At 39.4% G+C, this 20,574-nt stretch overlaps 1 protein-coding gene across 2 annotated transcripts in view; it reads right to left on the bottom strand.

Annotated features, from left to right (window-relative positions):
* The window catches only part of PTPRO (protein tyrosine phosphatase receptor type O), a 143,937-nt gene that overhangs the window by 12,573 nt on the left and 110,790 nt on the right, over positions 1–20,574 (bottom strand). Inside the window, exons 12-19 of one of the 2 annotated variants that reach the window (XM_005526958.3) lie at positions 20,247–20,367; positions 16,688–16,827; positions 13,360–13,492; positions 10,880–11,000; positions 8,854–8,922; positions 5,049–5,132; positions 2,007–2,042; positions 857–938 (exon numbers count right to left, since the gene is read on the bottom strand). In XM_005526958.3, the coding sequence (XP_005527015.2) occupies positions 857–938; positions 2,007–2,042; positions 5,049–5,132; positions 8,854–8,922; positions 10,880–11,000; positions 13,360–13,492; positions 16,688–16,827; positions 20,247–20,367 (786 nt within the window). The remainder of the gene's footprint in view (positions 1–856; positions 939–2,006; positions 2,043–5,048; positions 5,133–8,853; positions 8,923–10,879; positions 11,001–13,359; positions 13,493–16,687; positions 16,828–20,246; positions 20,368–20,574) is intronic. The other variant, XM_088055290.1, reaches the window with a different exon arrangement.

Here is a 20,574-nt window from a genome sequence, read left to right as displayed (position 1 = left end):
CAGAAAATGCTCATAAATCACTTTATAAATTGACAGCAGGATGACAGTGATTTTCCTTATTTGATGCCTGTGAGAGCAGCGCTGGGGTTTCTCCTCCTGCTGCTGCCATCCCATCTGTGGCTCAGAATTGCTCCTCTCTACCCACACTCAGCCAAAACATTGTCAAACCAGGGTTAAGTTATTTCTGTGGTGGTGACCTGCCCTCCTTAAAGGGGCTTCTTGAAATCCTCACATGGCTTTCAGTCTTGGGGAAAGGCTTGGAAGATCTTTCCAGTCATCATCTTCAGTAGTTACATGGAATATATGGTGCATTAGGGGAATTTGCTGGGAAGGGATCATGGTAACACCCTGAGAGCCTTCCTCAGTGCCTTTCCATGCTTAAATCTTCAGGAAACAGCCCCAGGATAGGGATGGGGTTTAGTTTTATTCTAGAAAAACTGACTTTAATATTTGGGTAGTCAACAGAATGCACCTGAACTTCTCTTAGAGAAATCCCCTTGCTCTTATAGAGATGTCTGATGCTACTTCCTGATTTCAGTGCTTCCTCTCAAATTAAGGACATTAAATATATAAAATAAAGCCATTAAAATCCCAAATTTAATTCAGACTGCCAGCATGCCCTAAACTTAAAGCAAGTGTGTTTTTCTGACAGTTAAATGTGACAAGCCACTCCAATCAGTTTACTAAATGCAGGATTAAACAACACCAAGCTCCACTTCTAAATTTTGCAGAAGAGGAAGTGAAGCTGGCCCACCCAGCAACACCACAGAGCACACAGGAGCATGCCATGCAGCCTCAACATCTTGAAAATGCTGATCTGGGCAGGTAGCAAAGGGCAAAATCCCCAGAGACTTACCTCAAATTGCAGAGAAAATTTATAATCCGAGTCTTTGGCCATATCTTTGATGTAGCCATCAAAATCATCCAACTGGACAGGGCTTTAAAAGAAAAATACAGAGAAATTATGTAAAAAAAAAAAAAAAAAAAAAAAAGTGATTTTTGTAGTACCTTGCATTCCTTTCCCCCAGAATATTCTCAAGTCATAAATATCTATCTGCAGCTGTTAGTGCTAGAAAGAAATAAGGACAAACCTTGTGGTTCAGGGCCACCAAATGGTGGCTGTATTACATTTTGGATGCCACTGCCCTGACTGCTTTCTCTGATGGCTTTGAGAACTAAACACATTTGCAATTTTAAGTCCAACTCTCTTCCCAGAGAGATGGTGGCTAAAGAAAGGTGGTGGCTAAAGAAAGGTGGTGTAGAACTATAAAAATATAGCATATAACTATAATAGTATAATATATAACTATATAAAACCATGGAGAGCTGCAGTAGGTGCGAATCAGCCTTGATTTAACGACTCCCATCTTTCCACACTTTCCACTTCTTTCCATCTTTCTTTTTTTGCCAGGTGAGATCTGTTAGTCAGGCACAACCCCTGAACACAACACAGAAATAATTAGGCTGAGCTCTGAGTAAGGAAACACAGGTAAACAGCTTCCCTCACCTAATTATCATACTCTAATTTACAAGCTACTGAAGCATGTACACAGTAATCTTCTCATTTACTTTGAGGCAATATGCCCAAAGGAACGTGCCTTATCACCACTTAATTAGTCCTGTTTACTCACTGGCATTAATGATCTAATGTTCTAGCAACAACTGTAACAAGAGCCCCATGTCAATAGGGAAATATCACTACCAACAAATACATCCCAGTTTTTTCACCATTTGCAGTTTTTAACTAAGGATAAGCTCTGTTGAAATCACTAAGTTGGATAATTAATCTTTTCCCTGATGACTAATTTTGTATGTTTTACTGCAATCTGTTGAGCAGAATTGCTTTTGTCCAATTATTGTTTGTTTTCTGCATTCAGATATCTCTCTTGGGATATGTCTATCAAGAAGTTTTTTATATTTGTGACTGAAATACCACTATGGCCTGTACTCCATAATGCTTATTTAGTGTAAGACTTATTCCTTTAAATAGCAAAGAAGTTACATACTTGGTCAGCTTTCTCTTCTTTAATCCATTTTTACTCCTGTAAAAAAAAAAAAATAGGAATTGTTTTTCACTCATTAAACAGTTTTACAACTTTTATTCAAAGACAATACTGATTTAAGAATGTATGTGTTTTCATCATACTCAGGAAGAGACTGGTGGTAATAACTTGGACAATTTTAAGCTGACAGACAACAGAAATGTTGCCATCCCATTCCAGTGGGGTGCATGTCCCATTCTGTGGCTCTGAGAATGAAAACCTGTGCCCAGAAAAAGCCAGGGGTCCCCTATAAACCCTGAAAAACAATGGCAAATATCCTACTGACCTCAGTGGGGCTCAAGCTTAAACCTTAGGTAATTTAATGGACTTTTAACAGCTGGAGATAATTGTGCCAGTCATGTAAAACAATGATTTATGAGTGATGTAATTCACTAGCAGCAGTTGTGAGCAGATCTCTGAGTGTGTTAAGCAGTAAAACCCAGAGGATTGGATTTAAGAACACCAACTACCACCATGTGGGTTTTTTGAGGGTTCACTGGGATGTGTTCATTTTGTTGCTACAAAGCAATAAGTAAGATTAAATAAATAATAGTAAGCAACAATAAGATTAAATACATAAAACAAGCACCCTGGAATAACTTGGCCAGAGGTCTAAAAATACTGATCTCCTCTGTTCAATCAGCCACAGAGATGAAATAGATTCTTGCTTACTCAGAAGGAATTTTAGCAGTGTAAATTTTTAATTTTAATTTTAAATTTTAATTTTAAATGATATCTGTTCATTTTTCACATTATACTGATGCTATTTTTAATTTCATGATGATATGAAAATTATGTCTAGGTCATTTGGTTCACAGCTTCAATTAGTAAATTAAAGGAGAAGACTTTCAAATTCTAAATAATGAAAATATATAGGAAGAAATATTAAAAAGCAGAGTATTTTTATTTTTCTACCTTGTTAAGTTTAGAAGTTACACTGAAAACAAATAAAGGACTACTTTCCAAAATTAAATTTTACAAAATATTCAGTTTCTGGAGTAGTAGTTACCCATAGTAATTTTATTTTGTCATAGTACATTTCCATTTAGATGAGGAGCTTTGCCTGCAAATTTACAAGAGCTATGGCAATACCAGCTTTATATTAATGTGGAGATTAAATATGATAAACCTCTTTAGCCTATCATGTTATCTCTACATTCATATGTACACCTAAACTAGTAGTAGTTTGGGGTTTTTTTTAAGTAGTTTATTTTCCATCTTCAAAGATCTTTTTCCCATTGAAATCTTAAAGTTAATTCCAATAAATTATTCAACACACCTCTATCCCCTGTGACTATGGTAAACCTTTTAATGTCAGGCACATAAGAATTAATTCAAAATGAAAAAAAAATACCTAAATGCTCTTTATGATAAGAGTGCTTCTCCAAGGAACACTTGAAGAGGCAATAAAACAAATGATTGACATACATTTCTCAGCAAGAATTTTGTGTGCTTTGATAGTCTCAAGAGGCCTTTGTTTCTTAGCATTGCAATTGTTTCCTGAATGTTCATAAATATTTTAAACCAACTTGTGTGCAAAACAAAAACAATTGAAACATTAACTGGTGTTTCATCTGTTATTCCATTTATTCTACAGATTAAAATACAAAGAGAGGGATTAATCTCATCCCACCTCAGCTCCTGTGGTCCTAATCATCTAGACTAAAACAAAAATTGATTGATCTGAAGAAAGATACGCATCTGGAAAGGTGAATTAATGCACAGTAAAAGAAAAAAGGCAGAGGGACAAAAGATGACAACATTTTTGCAGCAGTGCCATTGACAGTGGCCACTCTGGGCTTCTTGACCAGCTAAGAGGGCTCAGTGTGACCTCCAAAATAATCACCTGCTTGCCTGACCCTCGTCCTCTGTGCAGCTGGAGAGCTGGCTGGGTTTAACCAGACAGGTTCCAAGTCAATATAACATCAACCTTGGACAGGAGGGGAAGATCCCCACGTGCTCCTCAGTGGGGTGCGTGTGGAGAACACACTTTTGTTTTCCTGGCAGGAGAAACGGACCTTTCCTTACATAAGCACTCTCATTTCTAGGCCCACTAGAAATTTGGAAGGGTTTTTCTACAGACCCACTGTAACTTCAAGGAGAATCAGTCTCAAAAATCCCTGTGCTGAAGATGTTGATGTCTGCCTGCCAGGGCCTTGGTGCCTCGTGGTAAGACCAGGGAAAATGCTTGGGAAATAAAATCTTAACCTCAGTACCACCTTTTTGGTAAAACCCTACAACTTGAACCCATGACCATCAGCAACTTAGGTTTCTTAATATGAATTAGGCATTTTTTGGGTCATAGTCAATTATAATTATTTGTTAAATGGTTTGTAAAACAATTCTGGTTCTAAGTAGATGAGTGGCTTTGTTAGGTATTTTCAAGAAAAGAATCAGGTGTTTTCTAAATCCTTATAAACGATTTACAGACTAAAGAATTAAATATACACACACACACAATGAGATGTGCACACAGGGACCCTATTTTCACTCTCTGGGAATCCTAGTTGTATCCATTCTCAGTGAATTGTTTTTTTCAAAAGCAGAACTTTGATGTCAGGAGAGGATAAGAGCAACTTTGATAAACAAATGTATTTGACATCACACACCAAAGAGCTGGGGCACGATCAGGCAATTTTAGTAGCAGAACAGCAGCAGCAGAAGTCAGTGCCAGGCAATGAACATGTAAATAAGCAGGACAGAAGAAGCCAGGACTTAGAATGAAGCAGCAAAAATTGCAGAGACAGCAATGAGATGGATATGATGACCACTGTAAGATTAGCTTTTTAATATCAAAATGGGTTGGAGCATAAACAGACAAATTAGATGAAGCAGGGTAGCAAATACTTTGGTACCCACATCCTCGTCAGTCCATGTTCCAGTAAAAGAAAATTATATCTTCAAAAGCTTTGACCCGTTTGAGAACAGAGGTACCACACATCTTTCATGTCATAGAAATTCACATTGTTTACACATTGCATATGGAAAAACAAGTAAATCACTTACCAAGGATTAACATAAAATGCCAAAAGATAATCAGTCCAAAGGCATGAGGGTAGCAGAGTTAGGAAAGCAAATACACTTCTACGCCTGTGAGCATTAATAAATAACATACATAAAGATGAAAAAGTGAGGAGAGTTAGTAAGACAAACAGAAATCAGGAGATCAGCAAATTCTATTTTTAAAATCAGCTAAACCCATCAATCCTACTTCTTACTTACTTACTAAGAATATTATTAGCATCCCTAGGATTTTTACTCCTCAACCTACAGGATTTTCAGCTATCCAGCACAAAATCCTATATGAACAAAATAAGCATGTTTTATCATGTTGATTCAGGCCTGCTATTCCTAATTTTCAGAGAGTAAAGCATGTAGGAAGATATCACTGACAGATTTCCAGTCATTGCATAGGTGGCATTAAGGCTATTTTCACTGTTTTGAGTGAACTGATAGGGTTTGTTTTTATCACATAAAACTGCAACTGCGATAATCTCCCACATTTGTTCCTGCAAGTGATCCTGCAGATATCAGAAGATCTATATTGGAGATAAATTCAGATGCTTCCAATATCTCCTAATACCCTCCATTGAGTCAGATTTCTCAAGGCATCCGTATAACATTTTGCAGAGTGCTTTAAATTCTTCCCTAGGTTTTCATCTAAGCACTGCTTCTAAAGTTCTTCTAGCTGTGGTTTCTCTGAACAGAAATTTTACTGTGGATTTACAGCAGATTTTACTGTGGATTTACAGCAGATTTTACTGTGGCTAAAGGAAATACAAATACAAAATCATTCTAAACTTCTGTATTTGCAAGCTTTTTTTTTTTTTTTATTGCAAATGCAAGAAAAGGTGAAGGAAAAAAGAAAGGGCCTGTCTCATAACCTGCTTATGATGATAAATGAAGACAATGGCAAATATCCTAATGACCTCAGTGGGGCTCAAGCTTAAACCTTAGGTAATTTAATGGACTTTTAACAGCTGGAGATAATTGTGGTTCTGCTGTGCATTAATTCAGGAAACACACTCAGGCCTGTTCTACCTGTTGGTGAAATGGGCTCCAGGTACTTTGCAAATATAAAAAAATCATGAAAATAAAACAAATTTTCTCCAGTATAAGGGTTTTTTGTTTTGTTATTTTTTTTAGTCAAACACACCCTCAGTGGTTTTTTTTCCCCATTAGAAAATCTGCTGCCTTAAAAGTGATACCATCCTTCTGCAGCTGTTGTAAAGAGGAAACACAAATTTCCCTGTTCAGTACCCTTGGCCCTTATGAAGTTGGTAGATACTGTGTTTTCCCTGGCAAATAAGTCAAGTCAAATGTAATCATCTCTAATCTCAACCTTCAAACCAGTGAGGAAATCTTCTGCCCATGCAGAAAACTCCAATGCTTGAATGAGTTTTGCTGCTGTAGAGGGAAGGGGCAGAGCAGTTTCTGCTGGGCTTTGGTAGGAATTGTGTGGCTCAGCCAGAGGCAAAAGCCCTTTCTGGTTAATCATACACCACAAAAACTGCAGAGTCACAGCCTTAAACCTCATTTGTTCTGTGAGTTTCTATGGGGCTGGACTGAGGATGAAATTTGGCTTTCCATAAACAGATCTCTGGTGCCACAGAGGTTTCCATCAGGCTCAGGAGAGAGAAGTGCTGATGTTGCTGGAATACTTCTCTTTCCTTTGAGAAACTCCACGTGAGGCTTTTGCTTCCTCTTGCCTGCAGAGGCTGAAGGAATTATTCAAGCCTGGATTTCTTTCACTGTCAAATCCTGACAAGAATTTTCCACACTTTATCAAATCACTGGCTAACATATTTGCAAATTGGTTTATATCCACAGACTAGGCACTCTGACAACTAAACCAATTGATTTAATTCAATATATGAAGAACGTGTAATTGCCTAAGAAATACAACCCTGTTTTTTTCTACAATCATGTAGTGTTTCACATCCTGCTCATGCATAGGGAACAACTTAATTAAAAGAAAGAGATGAAGAGATTGCTGAAATCCTGAAAACTCTGCTGAGCTTCCCTTTGGAATTAGTGAATATGCCCACAGCTCCCTGACTAGATCCCTGGAATGAGCCAATCCTTCTCTCTGTTTTTAGGGTCAGATTTCCCACCTGGCTGCCTTGATGGATTGTGAATCTGCTCTTGACATTAGACAACAGAGGCACACAAAACAACTCTCAGAGAAATAAGGACCATAAGGACACACTGCCTTCAGTTACAAAAAATTTGTGGAGATATTAAGCAGGAATTCTTTCCTCAGTTTATATTTCTATAACTTAATTTATGTATGTATATATATCTGCATACACACACACATACATACAAAAACTAAGCAACAAGAACCTTCAGTTTCATATCCAAACCTATTAATTCCCTTCCCATTAAAAAAAAGCAAACAAAAAAAGCCTTTTATGATTTTAATAATGTCTGTTGCTAGTTAAATAATTTCATTCAAGCCTGGCTATTTAATTAACATGAGTGTTTGATCTTCTGACTTTTTTGCCATTAATACAGTCCAAGCAAGAGAAGCTGAGGCATGGTTTCATTTGTACTGCATACAGCTGGCTGCTATTAAAGCTAAAGCAAGCAAGTGAAGCTTGTTTAATACCCAGTTAATTAGCAGCACAGTGAGATATTGACAAGATTTGCTGGCTTTGTTAGTTTAGTTTGCAGGTTTATTAGCAAAAGGCTTGTGGTGGTGCAGTGTCAATGCATTTAATCCCAGTTTTGCTGGCAGGCTGTGTCCTGTGAGGTCATGGAAGAGGTTCCCTGTGCACCAACTTTTCTTTCCAACCTCTCAGCTGGCAGCAAAGCTGACCATGGTTGTAAAGACATGTATTTTCTTCTCACCTACTGGAATGGGGCTGATGTCATGCTGTTAAATATCTGTGTTTGGACTTGCCTTGAAGGAGGAGAGGTTTTTGCAGAGATTGCTAACAACAGAGCAGTAAACCTTGGGTCTTGTCATTACCACTCATTTGATTATTAAAATAGGCATGGAAATGACCACAGTGGTGCCAGTCAGGCAGTTCTCACAGCCTTTTACTTCTATAAAGTGAATATATAATATAAAAATATAATATAAAAATATCTAATGCATAAATTATAAAAAAGTCTAATAAAATCTATTTAATATATATATATATAAATATATAATATAAAGTTAATCCTATGGATTTTCTTTCTTCAAATAATTCTGTTCAGCTGATGGTGACAGTGATGATTTAAGAGTCCATATCAGTGCCTGCAACTCTTGCAGGTGATTTTCTAGATTAGAGAGATATATTTAGGGGTTTTTTTTGTTATTGTTTTCCAACAGCATTGAACATTAAGTTACAGTATATATTTGAGTTGGCTTGTCCTTGTCTTGTAATGAAAGGAAATATTAATTAAAGGCACTGACAATTGGTAATTAGTCATCTACAAATAAGTTTGCTCCTGGATGTAAATTTATGGAAGTGCTAATGAATTTATAGATCAAGCTTCTACAGCTGTGTTATTTTAGGAAATATGTCTTTAAGAAAAAGGGGGAAAAAAAAAATCCTCCTAAAACACATGTATGCAACTTGGCTGACATGCAAATACATCACTGCCTACTAAAAATAGCAGGTGACAGAATGCATGTCTTCAGTCATCATTCAAGAAATAAAACACATTCAAGGAATAAAATACAACATTAACAAGCCTAGCAGTTTTATCCTAAAGAGGGACAGCAATGACACAAAAAATAAGCACTTTAAGATTACAGATAACATTTGCCAAAAAGCAGAGATGGGGAAAGAACATAAACTTTGCTTCAAACACTCACCAGTTATAGGGGAGCTTTCCATCTCTCTCTAAAGATGCAAAATTCACAAAGGTCCCAGCCCCACACTCCCTGTTCCAGAAAAACCATTAGGTAAAAAGTTATTATTTTTGGATTCACAGCACTTGCAAAGAGTTTGATTTATCAGAGAACTCCTGGAGTTGCAGGGAAGTGCTGGACACCCACATCTGTGACTAGGTCTGGGACAATCAGTAGTGAACAAAACTAAAACCCCTTAATGCAGTTGTCCAAAACCAGTAAATGTGAACACCACCTGAGATCAAACTGCCTAAAAATGCTTCAAAAGAATTAAATTCTCAAATAGGAGCTTATCTTCTGTCCAAATTTGTGCTTTCATAGCCTAGAACTAGCAATGGTTTATATGTACATGTGTTAAATATTTATTTTTCTATAGTAAATATTCACTGTTGCCACTCTAAGAAGTTTTCTAATTGTGTCCTTTTTACAGGATAATTATAGCTAATTTTGAGTTACAAAAATAACTGTAGGGAAAAGAAAAAAAAATCCTGAATAACATTCAGTAGTGTCTTTATCACATTATTTTCAGCTACAAATTATAAACTAACTTGACTGTTTTCTTGATTTAAGCAAACAACTGCTCGCAGCTTCCTACTGGATTTATTTTTTAAATTTCCTTCTGGGGTGTTTATCTTCTGTGGCTAGAAGCAGTGATGAAGAGAAAAAGCTTTGGGCTGGCTGCACAGCAATTAAATAGGAAAGAGAATTAATTTAGCTGGGATTTTCAGTGAGCCAGTTACATGCAAAAGGAACAAACCATGTAATGTTCTTTCAAAAAGATAACCTGAAACATGTGTGTGATGTGGTCATCTGTTGCATGGAATACATGGACAAGACACAACACACAAAATGCAGCATCTCCTAGGCTGTTAAATAGGAGATTTTTTACATAAGTTTGTTTTTACATGAAATAATTTCCTTTCTTGACACAGTAAATGAATATAAAATGTATTACATAGATTATAAAAGGATAAAGACTCTGTGAAACCTTCAAAAGCAGTAAGTTAAGCAATTATCAAGGGTTTGGGGAAACTTCCACAGCTCACATAACAACCCACATTAAAGTGAACTGCAGCAGGTAAGATCACCTAGAAAAGGAAATTGAATTTCAATATTCAGCTAGAAATGATTGGTGCAGACTGGCAAATGGTGAGAGAAAGAATCTAGAAAATGTTATCTGTTGGTATGGAAATATCTTCTGTTCCAAATCGTATCAAAGATTTGCAAAGAGCCTTGATGTCCTGCTCGTGCCCATTTGCCTCAGATCCTAATTATCATTAATGTTCCTGACGCAAGCCTTTTGTCCTGTGTGACTGCACTCATGGACTCAGTCCTGCAAAGCTCAAAATGAAACAAAGGTTGAAGCTTGTCAGTCAGGTCAAGAGTGAAAGTAGAGAAGAAAATGTGTTCAGCAGCAGCAAAACAACTCTTTTGAAGACATCCTATTCACAAGCATCTTAAGGAGCACCCACACACAAGAGCATTCTCAGCTGAAACAATTGTTTTTATTTATTATTATATATTTATTACTATAAATTATATATTATACATAATATTATTAAATTATTATATTATATTTTACATCTATTATATATAAGATATATTATATATTAGATATTATTTAAAAGATATATTTATATAAATATAATAATATATAAATATATATATTTTATATATTACATTTTATATATTATATATTTATATATTTGTTATATTATTTATCATATTTATAGAAATATAGTATTTACATTATTATTTACATGTTTTATTATTTACATTATCTCTATAAATAAAATAATAATATATTAATAAAGAATCTATTTAATATATTTTATATTATGATCATATATTACATATTTATTATATAGGTACTATTATAATTTATTAGAATATTATTTTTATTGATGTGTTTTGAGATATATATATATTTTTTTAATTATTTATTTTTTTAAAAATTTATTTGTTGTAATTAGCATCAATCTGGACTTACCTGGCCATCTGTAGGTGTTTTCTCCTGAGTACAACAAGAGTGACCAGCAGCAGTCCAATCAGGAGGATACTGAGGATGGCCAACACGGAAATTACCACGACATTGGGGTTCATCTCAGTGACTGTACATGCAGAAAACGACTCTCAGTTATTCAGTTCAGAAGCACTGACATTTCTGTTTTGTTTTGTTTTTCACTGAGTTTTGATAATGCTGTTTTTTTAAACTTATCTCAAAGAGCCTGGAGTGTTAGAGGGAGAAAAATCTACCACAGGAGATAGAGTTTGAATAGCTATTGCTCTTAGAAAAATTTCTTTGGGGAAATGACTTCACTCTGGCATTTTTGTTAAACTTTAACATGTTCTGATTTATTATTTTTTTTTCCTTTCCAGCTGACATTTACGACACAAGGGAAAATTTTGAAGGTAATACGAAATACAGATATTCATCATCATCAATGTCTCCAAAGCACTTTTCCACTCTGAAGTTGTTCTTCAACAATAATCAATGCTTTTTCTGACCCAGAAGCAAAATAATAAGCTGGGGCTTTGTAATTGGGTTGCAATTGCTTAATTATTCTGGAAAATGACATGCCCAGGGATCCTCCCTCAGGAGCCTTTTGGCTGTGACTGCTGAAGATCCTGCAGAGGCCTTTCTTCTCTCTGCTGAATGCAGAAAGCCTTAACAGCTTATGATTTTCTTCTTGTTTGGGCTTGGCTGAGGAAACATTTTCCTCCATAAATATCATCAAGTAGTACCCTGTTGCTCTGAAAATTAAACCTTTTGATCTTGTTTTCATAGTTTCTAGCTACTTTCCCAGGAAAGTAATCATAAACATAGATGTTTAGACATTTTTTTTAAAGAAACATATTTTGATGGACGTTTCTCATCCCCAGTGTGATTGGGAAGGTGGTAACCTAACTATCCAATCCCTGGTCATTATTGAGAATTTATAAATACTGGAGTCACAGAAATAAAATTCTTCTTTTTCCCTATCATACATTGAACCGTGTGAATCATTTCATGTCCAACAGCAGCAGTACCCTGATGTTTAGTATTGACACCACAAACTACACCCCTGATTTCTAAAACCCAGTATACAATGGAGCCCCCAGGTTACATTTCTCCAAGTCAAGTGGGGCCTTTTCTAAGGGCTGTCCAAAGCTCCCATCCCATCCCATCCCATCCCATCCCATCCCATCCCATCCCATCCCATCCCATCCCATCCCATCCCATCCCATCCCATCCCATCCCATCCCATCCCATCCCATCCCATGGATCCCATCCCATCCCATGGATCCCATCCCATGGATCCCATCCCATCCCATGGATCCCATCCCATGGATCCCATCCCATCCCATGGATCCCATCCCATCCCATCCCCTGGATCCCATCCCATCTCATCCCATCCCATGGATCCCATCCCATCCCATGGATCCCATCTCATCCCATCCCATGGATCCCATCCCATCCCATCCCATCCCATCCCATCCCATGGATCCCATCCCATGGATCCCATCCCATCCCATGGATCCCATCCCATGGATCCCATCCCATGGATCCCATCCCATCCCATCCCCTGGATCCCATCCCATCCCATGGATCCCATCTCATCCCATCCCATGGATCCCGTCCCATCCCATCCCATCCCATCCCATCCCATCCCATCCCATCCCATCCCATCCCATCCCATGGATCCCATCCCATGGATCCCATCCCATCCCATCCCATCCCATCCCATCCCATCCCATCCCATCTCATCCCATCCCATCCCATCCCATCCCATCCCATCCCATCCCATCCCATCCCATCCCATCCCATGGATCCCATCCCATCTCATCCCATCCCATGGATCCCATCCCATCCCATGGATCCCATCCCATGGATCCCATCCCATCCCATGGATCCCATCCCATCCCCTGGATCCCATCCCATCCCATGGATCCCATCTCATCCCATCCCATGGATCCCATCCCATCCCATCCCATCCCATCCCATCCCATCCCATCCCATCCCATCCCATCCCATCCCATCCCATCCCATCCCATCCCATCCCATCCCATCCCATCCCATCCCATGGATCCCATCCCATGGATCCCATCCCATCCCATCCCATCCCATGGATCCCATCCCATCCCATCCCATCCCATCCCATCCCATCCCATCCCATCCCATCCCATCCCATCCCATCCCATCCCATGGATCCCATCCCATCCCATTCCATCCCATGGATCCCATCCCATCCCATCCCATCCCATCCCATCCCATCCCATCCCATCCCATCCCATCCCATCCCATCCCATCCCATCCCATCCCATCCCATCCCATCCCATCCCATCCCATCCCATCCCATCCCATCCCGCAGCCTTTTCATGATGCAAACAGCCCCTGGGCCCAGCATTACCAAGCGCAGCTTTAGAAAGCAAGGGGAAACAGATGTATCTGGATGAGGAAGAAGAAGAAAGCAGGGAAGTGCTGCTTACCCATGGTGGAAACTGCGATGAAGGTGGGGATGCTGGGGCTGTTGTGGCTGAAGGTGGTCACGCTGCAGTTGTAGGAGGTGGCAGGGGTCAGGCTGGAAATGGTCACGACGTGTGAAGAGACCGTCACAGGTTCCTGCAAACGTGGGGAAAAACACACAGGGGTTTGTCTCTCCCCTTAATGTGAGAGCACAGATCAGTGCTCTGGATACCTGACAGGAGATCTGGTGAAAGAAATCAGCACTTTGAAACACAGGAAAGGCAAACCAGGAAAGAGGAACAGGGGTGAATGTGGCTGTAAGAACATCCCAGAGCACTCCAGGGACCCCAGAGCCTTTCTGGGGAGGAAAGGATGTGTGCTCCAGAGTGGGTTGGTCAGGCACAATGCGTGGTAGGGGAAAGCACTGTGACCTCCAGCACATCCCAGAGGTGGGCACAGCTCATCAGTGTGGGAAACAGAAAAACAGATAATTCCACAGATGCTGAAGGGTTCAGTCTGCAGCCTTGGAAAGAGTTTGGGTTAATGCAGTGATGAAGGTACACAAACATTGGGTAGAGAAATTATAAACTTATGTTCCTAGTAAGAAATTAAGTAAGAAATTATATAAAGTGAAATAGTTGGAGGTTTGAGCTGTAATAATGTGATTTATAGAGCAGGTTAGGGATTTAGAAGCTGTAACAGAGGTGTGTGTATGAGTACATGACCTGTCAGCTTAGTGGCTAAGAGACAGACACAGTGTGGCAAAATGAAGCAAAGGTGATAGGTTATTAAATAAAAACAAGTTTCATTTCAACTGTTTATTGGACCAAAATGTTCTATATTGCTGTGTGAAGAAGAAACCCGTGACTACCTTGAGCTATGACTGACTTGTTGCTCCTCTAAATCTCACCCCTTCAGACTGACATCTTATCTGGCTACTTCAGCAATAAATCATCTCAAAGCAAGGTGGTCCCGTGCCTTGTTTTTCATCTCCACATCCCAGGATCACTCCAGGGACCCCAGAGCCTTTTGGGGAGGAAAGGACTTGTGCCCCAGAGTGGGTTGGTCAGGCACATGCTTGGTAGGGGAAAGCACTGTGACCTCCAGGACATCCCAGAGGTGGGCACGGCTCATGAGCTCTGGTTTCTGAGCCACACAGGTAGGAGGAAAACCAAGTTATTTTCATTCAAAGAACAGCCAAGGCAGTCACAACCTCTGCCACAAATGAAATCACAATGGTGATTTGAATGCATGTCATCTCTGCCTGTGAGGCAGCTCCTCTGGGTGTGGAGACCTGTGAGCCCTTTTGAGTGGCAGAGGTGAAAAACAAAGCAAGAGCAAAGTCTTTTGGTAATAATTATGATCAAACACCCTACACCTTAGTTTTTCTAGCCAGCAGAAACTCTTCATAACATATTTATACAATGTGTTAATTACTATGTAAACGCTTTTGTGGATTTAAAATGTTGATAGAGCAAGAGAAAACAAACAAAGCAAGAAAAACATGCTCTGAGATAAAGAGACAAATCCTAAAGGCCCTCATTTTTCTGGACTGTCCAGCAGAACCAGGGTTACACTTGTAAAAACAGGAACACTGAGCCAGGAGAAAGAAGGAGAAGGGAAAGAAGGAGGTTTATGAATGAACCTGTTCCAAATGGGAAATGCAAGATGCTGTAACAAGTCCCAAGCACTGGATATTTGCAAGAGCCTGCTGTCAGTCAGTTCTAAGCTCCTGCTGCAGAGCAATTGAGGCACATTATGCAGATGAAACCACATGCACATGAGTGTAAAGGAGGAGACTTTTATTGCCTGAGCTGAAAGGAGGAGCCACACTTTGGCATTTGGACTTGGTTGGGTGTTTCCATTTTCCCCTCTGGGAAACTTAAATTAGTCAGCTGAAACCCAAGATGTTCAAAATCGGAAAGCTGTTGCTTTTCATTTCATTGATTTAAAGATGTAGGCAAAGGACAAAAGTGTTCATATAATTAGCATGGAAAAATCACAAAGACTTATCACCAGTCTACTTGGAAAGCATCCCTTTTTATAGTTCAGAAATGAGCCCTTCCCAGTTTTTCATGGAGACAGAAAAGAGAGTGATGAATCTAACGAGGAGTGAGAGGACAATCTCTGTGCATTATCCAGTGCCAGATGTTCCAGTCAACAATTGGGACACCCACTGAAGCATCTGCCAAGTGAAGCAGTCTTTTCCTGATGTTCTTAAAACAGATCTGCTCTGAGCTGGACTTGCAGATCCTCTGGTACTTTCCTTGCCTGATCTCATCACTATTTTGAATCTTTGGCAAGTGATGACAATGACCTTTGCTATTCAGGGTGAAAAAGCAGGAATGTAGATGTGGAATCTAAACTATCCAAAAGATTAAAGAACATGTAAGCATTTTTTTTTTTCCTTTAGCCATTGTCTGTCTCAATTTAAAAAGAATGTTAAATAATTCAGACTGATCTTCCATAGGATTAAAGAGTGTGCAAATCTTTTGTGGTAATCAGTGGTTTAAGTAGGTAATTTTTCACTTCTTTCTGAATGATTTCCCATGAAGTGTCGCAGTCCACATGAGAGAATAATGTTCTGTGGCACATAATCAGAGAGATTCATTATACCATCAGCTAAAGCACAAAGTAAACCTCACATGTTGCACAGCATTGAATGTCAAGGAATTAAAACTACTACTGCTATTTTTCCCCATTTAAATACTCTATATTTAAATTGACTGCTGAGCACAGGTACCTGACTAGACAGAGAGAAAGGGAGGTTCATATGTGAGGTTCAGGAAATGGGTCTTGAAGAAAATACCCTGAGATAAAATGCATGAATAGCAGCCACATTTGCATAAAGGTACTCTTGGAATAGCAATGAAGCTCCTACTGAACTTCAGTTAACAGATCTCAAAACCAGGAATAAAGTAAATATTTAAATATTTAAATAAAATTACTTAGTAAATTATTAAATAATTTATATTTTATTAATAATTTAAATAAATTTAAATCTAAATAATTAGATACTGTATCAGATATCCCATGACATCTCATGACATCTATTTTCCCCATTCCTTATGAAGCTACCTGACCATTTTTCCCTTCTTCCTCATTGGCATTCCCTTAGTTTTGTGGCCTGTTAGGTTTTACATTTCCATCTGTAGCCAATTCCACTGACACTGCTGGATGCACACAATTTCTCTCCAACCAATATAATCTCACCCATAAAACAGAGGACAACCTTAATATTGCCAAACAAGTAAAATACTTTACTATTTGAAATGTAGCTTTAGTAATTTAGCCTTTAGAAGTTTAATTCTGGGATGAAGAGTGGACACCAAAGAAGAGACACACACATACCTGGACTTTTGTTTCCTGGCCAGATCCAGCCTGCTGGCAGTAGACTTCAAAGAAATCAGCTACTCCTTCTTCCACCCACAGCAGAGTCACAGAGGTCTGAGTCTTGTTGACAGCAAACAGTGATTTTGGAGGGGCTGGTTCTGGTGTAAGAGAAAAATCTCCTTTCATTAAGCTTATCTTTAAGTTTCAAGACAACTGAGAAAAATGAAAAAATTGAAAGCAAGGCCTGATTCCCTTCTATCTTTCATTTCCCTCAGATAAAGTCTACCAAAGTAAATCCTCTCATGATGACAAACTACCACTGTAAAATGGGAAGATGATGAAGTGTGTTGGTTTTTCTTCTCTATTTAAACCGTTCTCTATTTGGACAGATGGATAATTACTTCACTTCCCTTTTCAGCAGAGCCCTTGTTTGAGGATGATCGGTGGATTCTATTAATAGAGCAATGATAGCAGGAACCCCTCCAGAAAAGATCACTGTCCACCTGTTAGCAGCACATTTGGCCTGAGAAGGCTTTTCTTCACAGGAGACTATAACGAAGCAGCTTCCCACAAGGAAAGGCTGCCTAGGTTCCTTTAATTGCAGAAGAGGAAATATTTAGCCAATTACCAGCTTAAAAAAAACAAACAACTGTTGTCGTTTTTCCCCCTGCCCCCCCCTCCTCTGGCTAACATTTAAGGGCTCCTGGATCTGTGTTGACTTCCATGAGTTGTAGAAATTCAGAGGTCCAGCTCTCCAGAGGTCCTCAATTCATTACTTTGATTTTCATTGCTTTTGTGCTGGCGGAAGTGACAACAGGCAAACAAATACAAGTCTGTCGAGCAGGGGACAGCCCTGTGACAAGAGTGATAGATGGAGGGTCTCCTGGGATCATCAGAAATGCTGTGAAACATGGAGGGGGGTCTGGACCCCTGTCCCCATGTCCAGTGGCCTTGGCTGCTGCCTCCAGGGCCACCTCCCTGCACATGGACCCCTGTGGAGGTCACCCCTCGCTGTCACCACACCTGAGCCAGCCTGGGGAATGGAAAGCACAGAACAGTAGAGAGAATCTTGAGGACCAGGAGAGGACAAACAGCCTAAGCACAGTGCTAACATGAGAGATACTTTTCCTCCTCAGTATCAATTAAACACCAACGCTTAATCCTGATTTTCATCCTGATGACTTCACACGATGGGGACTGGCAGTCCCCAGCTTTCCACACCTCAGGCCTCCTGGGCTGCTCTGCTTTGCCTTCAGAGACTGTAACATTTGGTTTGTACATTTCTGAGTTGTTCTGCACAAATCTCCTGTTCTGTGGATGTTTAATTAAAGCTGTAATTCTCAAACAATTACCCTATTTTGGGTTCTGACACACTACATACAATGGGTGATGCACAAGAACATTCTGGGTTGATTTTTTTTCCTTCCACAAATAATTGGTTATCCTCATTTTGTGAGATGCTGTCACAGGAACCTTGGCACAAGGGACTTGCTCAAGTAGTTATAGACATTTTGGAGACGTATCTGATCCTGAAACAATCAGATCTGTGTTCTGGGGTTGGAGTCTGCCCAAGCCATATTGGCATTATGGAAAGAGTTGGGCAGGGACTGAGGCACATTCCCGTGTGTCAGGGGGCTTGGAGTGCCCATATTGTCCCAGTGCTACACAGGAAAGTGTCCCTCTCCCATAATTACACACATATATCTGCTCTTGGACTCAGAAACACATTCTATCCCTCACTCCAGGTAAAAAAAAAAAAGGCCTCAATTAAAACACGAGTTTTGCATTTGGGCAGCACCCCAAGCAAATCCTCCTCTTGCTTCCAACAAATGGCTTGATTTTTCTGCAGGTGGAGTGTTGCCAGGATGAAGCAAACATCGTGGAGGGAAGAACATTTGGCAGGAATGCTTAAGTGACTGCCAAGTGCTGAGTTGTCTATCACTTAGAGCCAGCTTCCACTACTGCTAATTACAACTCCCATTGCTCCCCCCAGAAACAGAGAGAGGGAAAACCTCTGGCAAAACATCCCCACTTTTGTCTGTTCAAAGTTCAAACATCATAAAGGAAAATAAAAAAAAATAATAATAATAATAAAAAAATCAAACTCAACCCAACAGAAAAACCCACACCCAAAAGAAGGAATTGGAATTGGAATGGAATTGATTCCACCTTCTCCTTGTTGTTACTGAAGGGCAAAATACCCAACCAAGCCCAATAAGAGTGTCCATCCATAAGGAAAGAACAGGAACAACTCTGCTGCAGAGTGTACAGCATGGATAAAGCTTGTGGATCTGTCTGAAAGATAAAGTTAGCTGGTGTTTTGAATTACCACCCTAAAATATTTGGACAATGCTAGCAGGGGTAACATCACCCCCTACACATTCACCCACTGGGTCAGCAGGAACAAATGCACAGCCACAAGGCATGGGGAAAACAGTGGATATGGTTTGCACAGGGAAAAGAAAACTCATGGAATTTGTCTGTGTCTTTCAAATATTGCCTTTGGTAAGAAGACCTGCCAAGAACTTCAGGTTGTTTTGTCTGTAGTTTGCCTCAGCACCGTGAGTTAAGAATGCTGAGAAACATAAATGGACAGTGCTTGTTTTCAAGGCATCTAATCTAATTAGAAATTACAGAGTCCTTTAAATTCACTTCTCTTCACAGTGACTCACAAAAGGATTATTATTCATGTAGAGAGGATAATCCTTACTCACCTTCTCAGTGGAGCTAAAGCCTGTAAAAGCAGTTTGGCACACCTGGAAATTACAGTGTTTTAGGTACCTAGGGCTCAACAACTCCACATACACTCAAAAGAGAAATAACATTTCTTAATGGTGCAGTGTCCAGTCTTCCTCCCAAGTAAAGAAAGATGTTAGGTAGAAACTAATTTGAAACTTTTGAAAAATTTGAAAATTTGAAATTTTTACATTAAGGATCATGCTCTCGAGTTTTGTTTTTATGAGTATATTACACATATTTCTCTAAAAATGAAGCTGGCTTCCCCATTCACAAATCTGACTATTTTTATAAAGAATGCTATCATTAATTTGTACTTAAGGGTGAGATTTTGGTGTAGAAAGACTTTGCAGATGTCCAGGAGGGGAGACAGGAAAGGAGACCAAGTGGCAGAGAGATGTATACATCTCTCTGCCACTTGGTCTGGAAATAGTCTTGCCAGAAACAGAAAGGTAGAAAGGAAGGCTCTGCTTTTTAGTGAAAAGTTCATCTGTGATTCCTGAGTTGCCCCTTTTCAAAACCTACATGTGATCAAGACCTTAGACAAGCAACTATGAAGTTGACTTGTTCTCTCAGCAAGCCACTAAGTGATTTCCACTCTCCTATTTCCATTTACAGTCAAATTTTGCCACTCTTGAGCAGAACTGTTTTAGGAGAGTAGCTTCACACACAGGCATGAGACAATCTTCACAGAAAGGTGAGGTGAAAATTGCAGCTTGGCAAGAGAAATGGGCTCACAGGTACATAACTGAAATAAGGAAGGTGCTGCATCTGCTGAGAGAGTTACTTTACAGTCAAATGAGTGGGGTGAGTTAATAATTTATGAACAAGCACTTCTTACCCAATTTCACAAGTTGGGGCATGGAAGTATTGCTGCCTCTTTCAGTACAAGCAGTCACTGAAAGGTTGTAAATGTCCCCTGGAGGCAAGCTCAGCACTGCAGTCATCACATTGCGTGTTACCTGAACAATCAAGAGACACCAGCTTAAACATGGCACAAACCATACAACTGCCCCACAGAACCAACCTGGTCACTCAAAATACTACAGAGAAAGTCCTGTGCATCACAGCAGATGTCTTCTGCATGCTCCAGGCTTGTGGCATCAACCAGCTCCCACTGATATCACCCACAAAACCAGAAGAGCACAATGCAAAAAGAAGACAATTTT

Source organism: Pseudopodoces humilis, chromosome 5 (assembly GCF_049639895.1).
Source record: "Pseudopodoces humilis isolate 2021_Gansu_Grassland_sample_001 chromosome 5, ASM4963989v1, whole genome shotgun sequence".
NCBI classification, from domain to species: domain Eukaryota; kingdom Metazoa; phylum Chordata; class Aves; order Passeriformes; family Paridae; genus Pseudopodoces; species Pseudopodoces humilis.
This window is presented reverse-complemented; position numbering and strand designations above follow the sequence as displayed.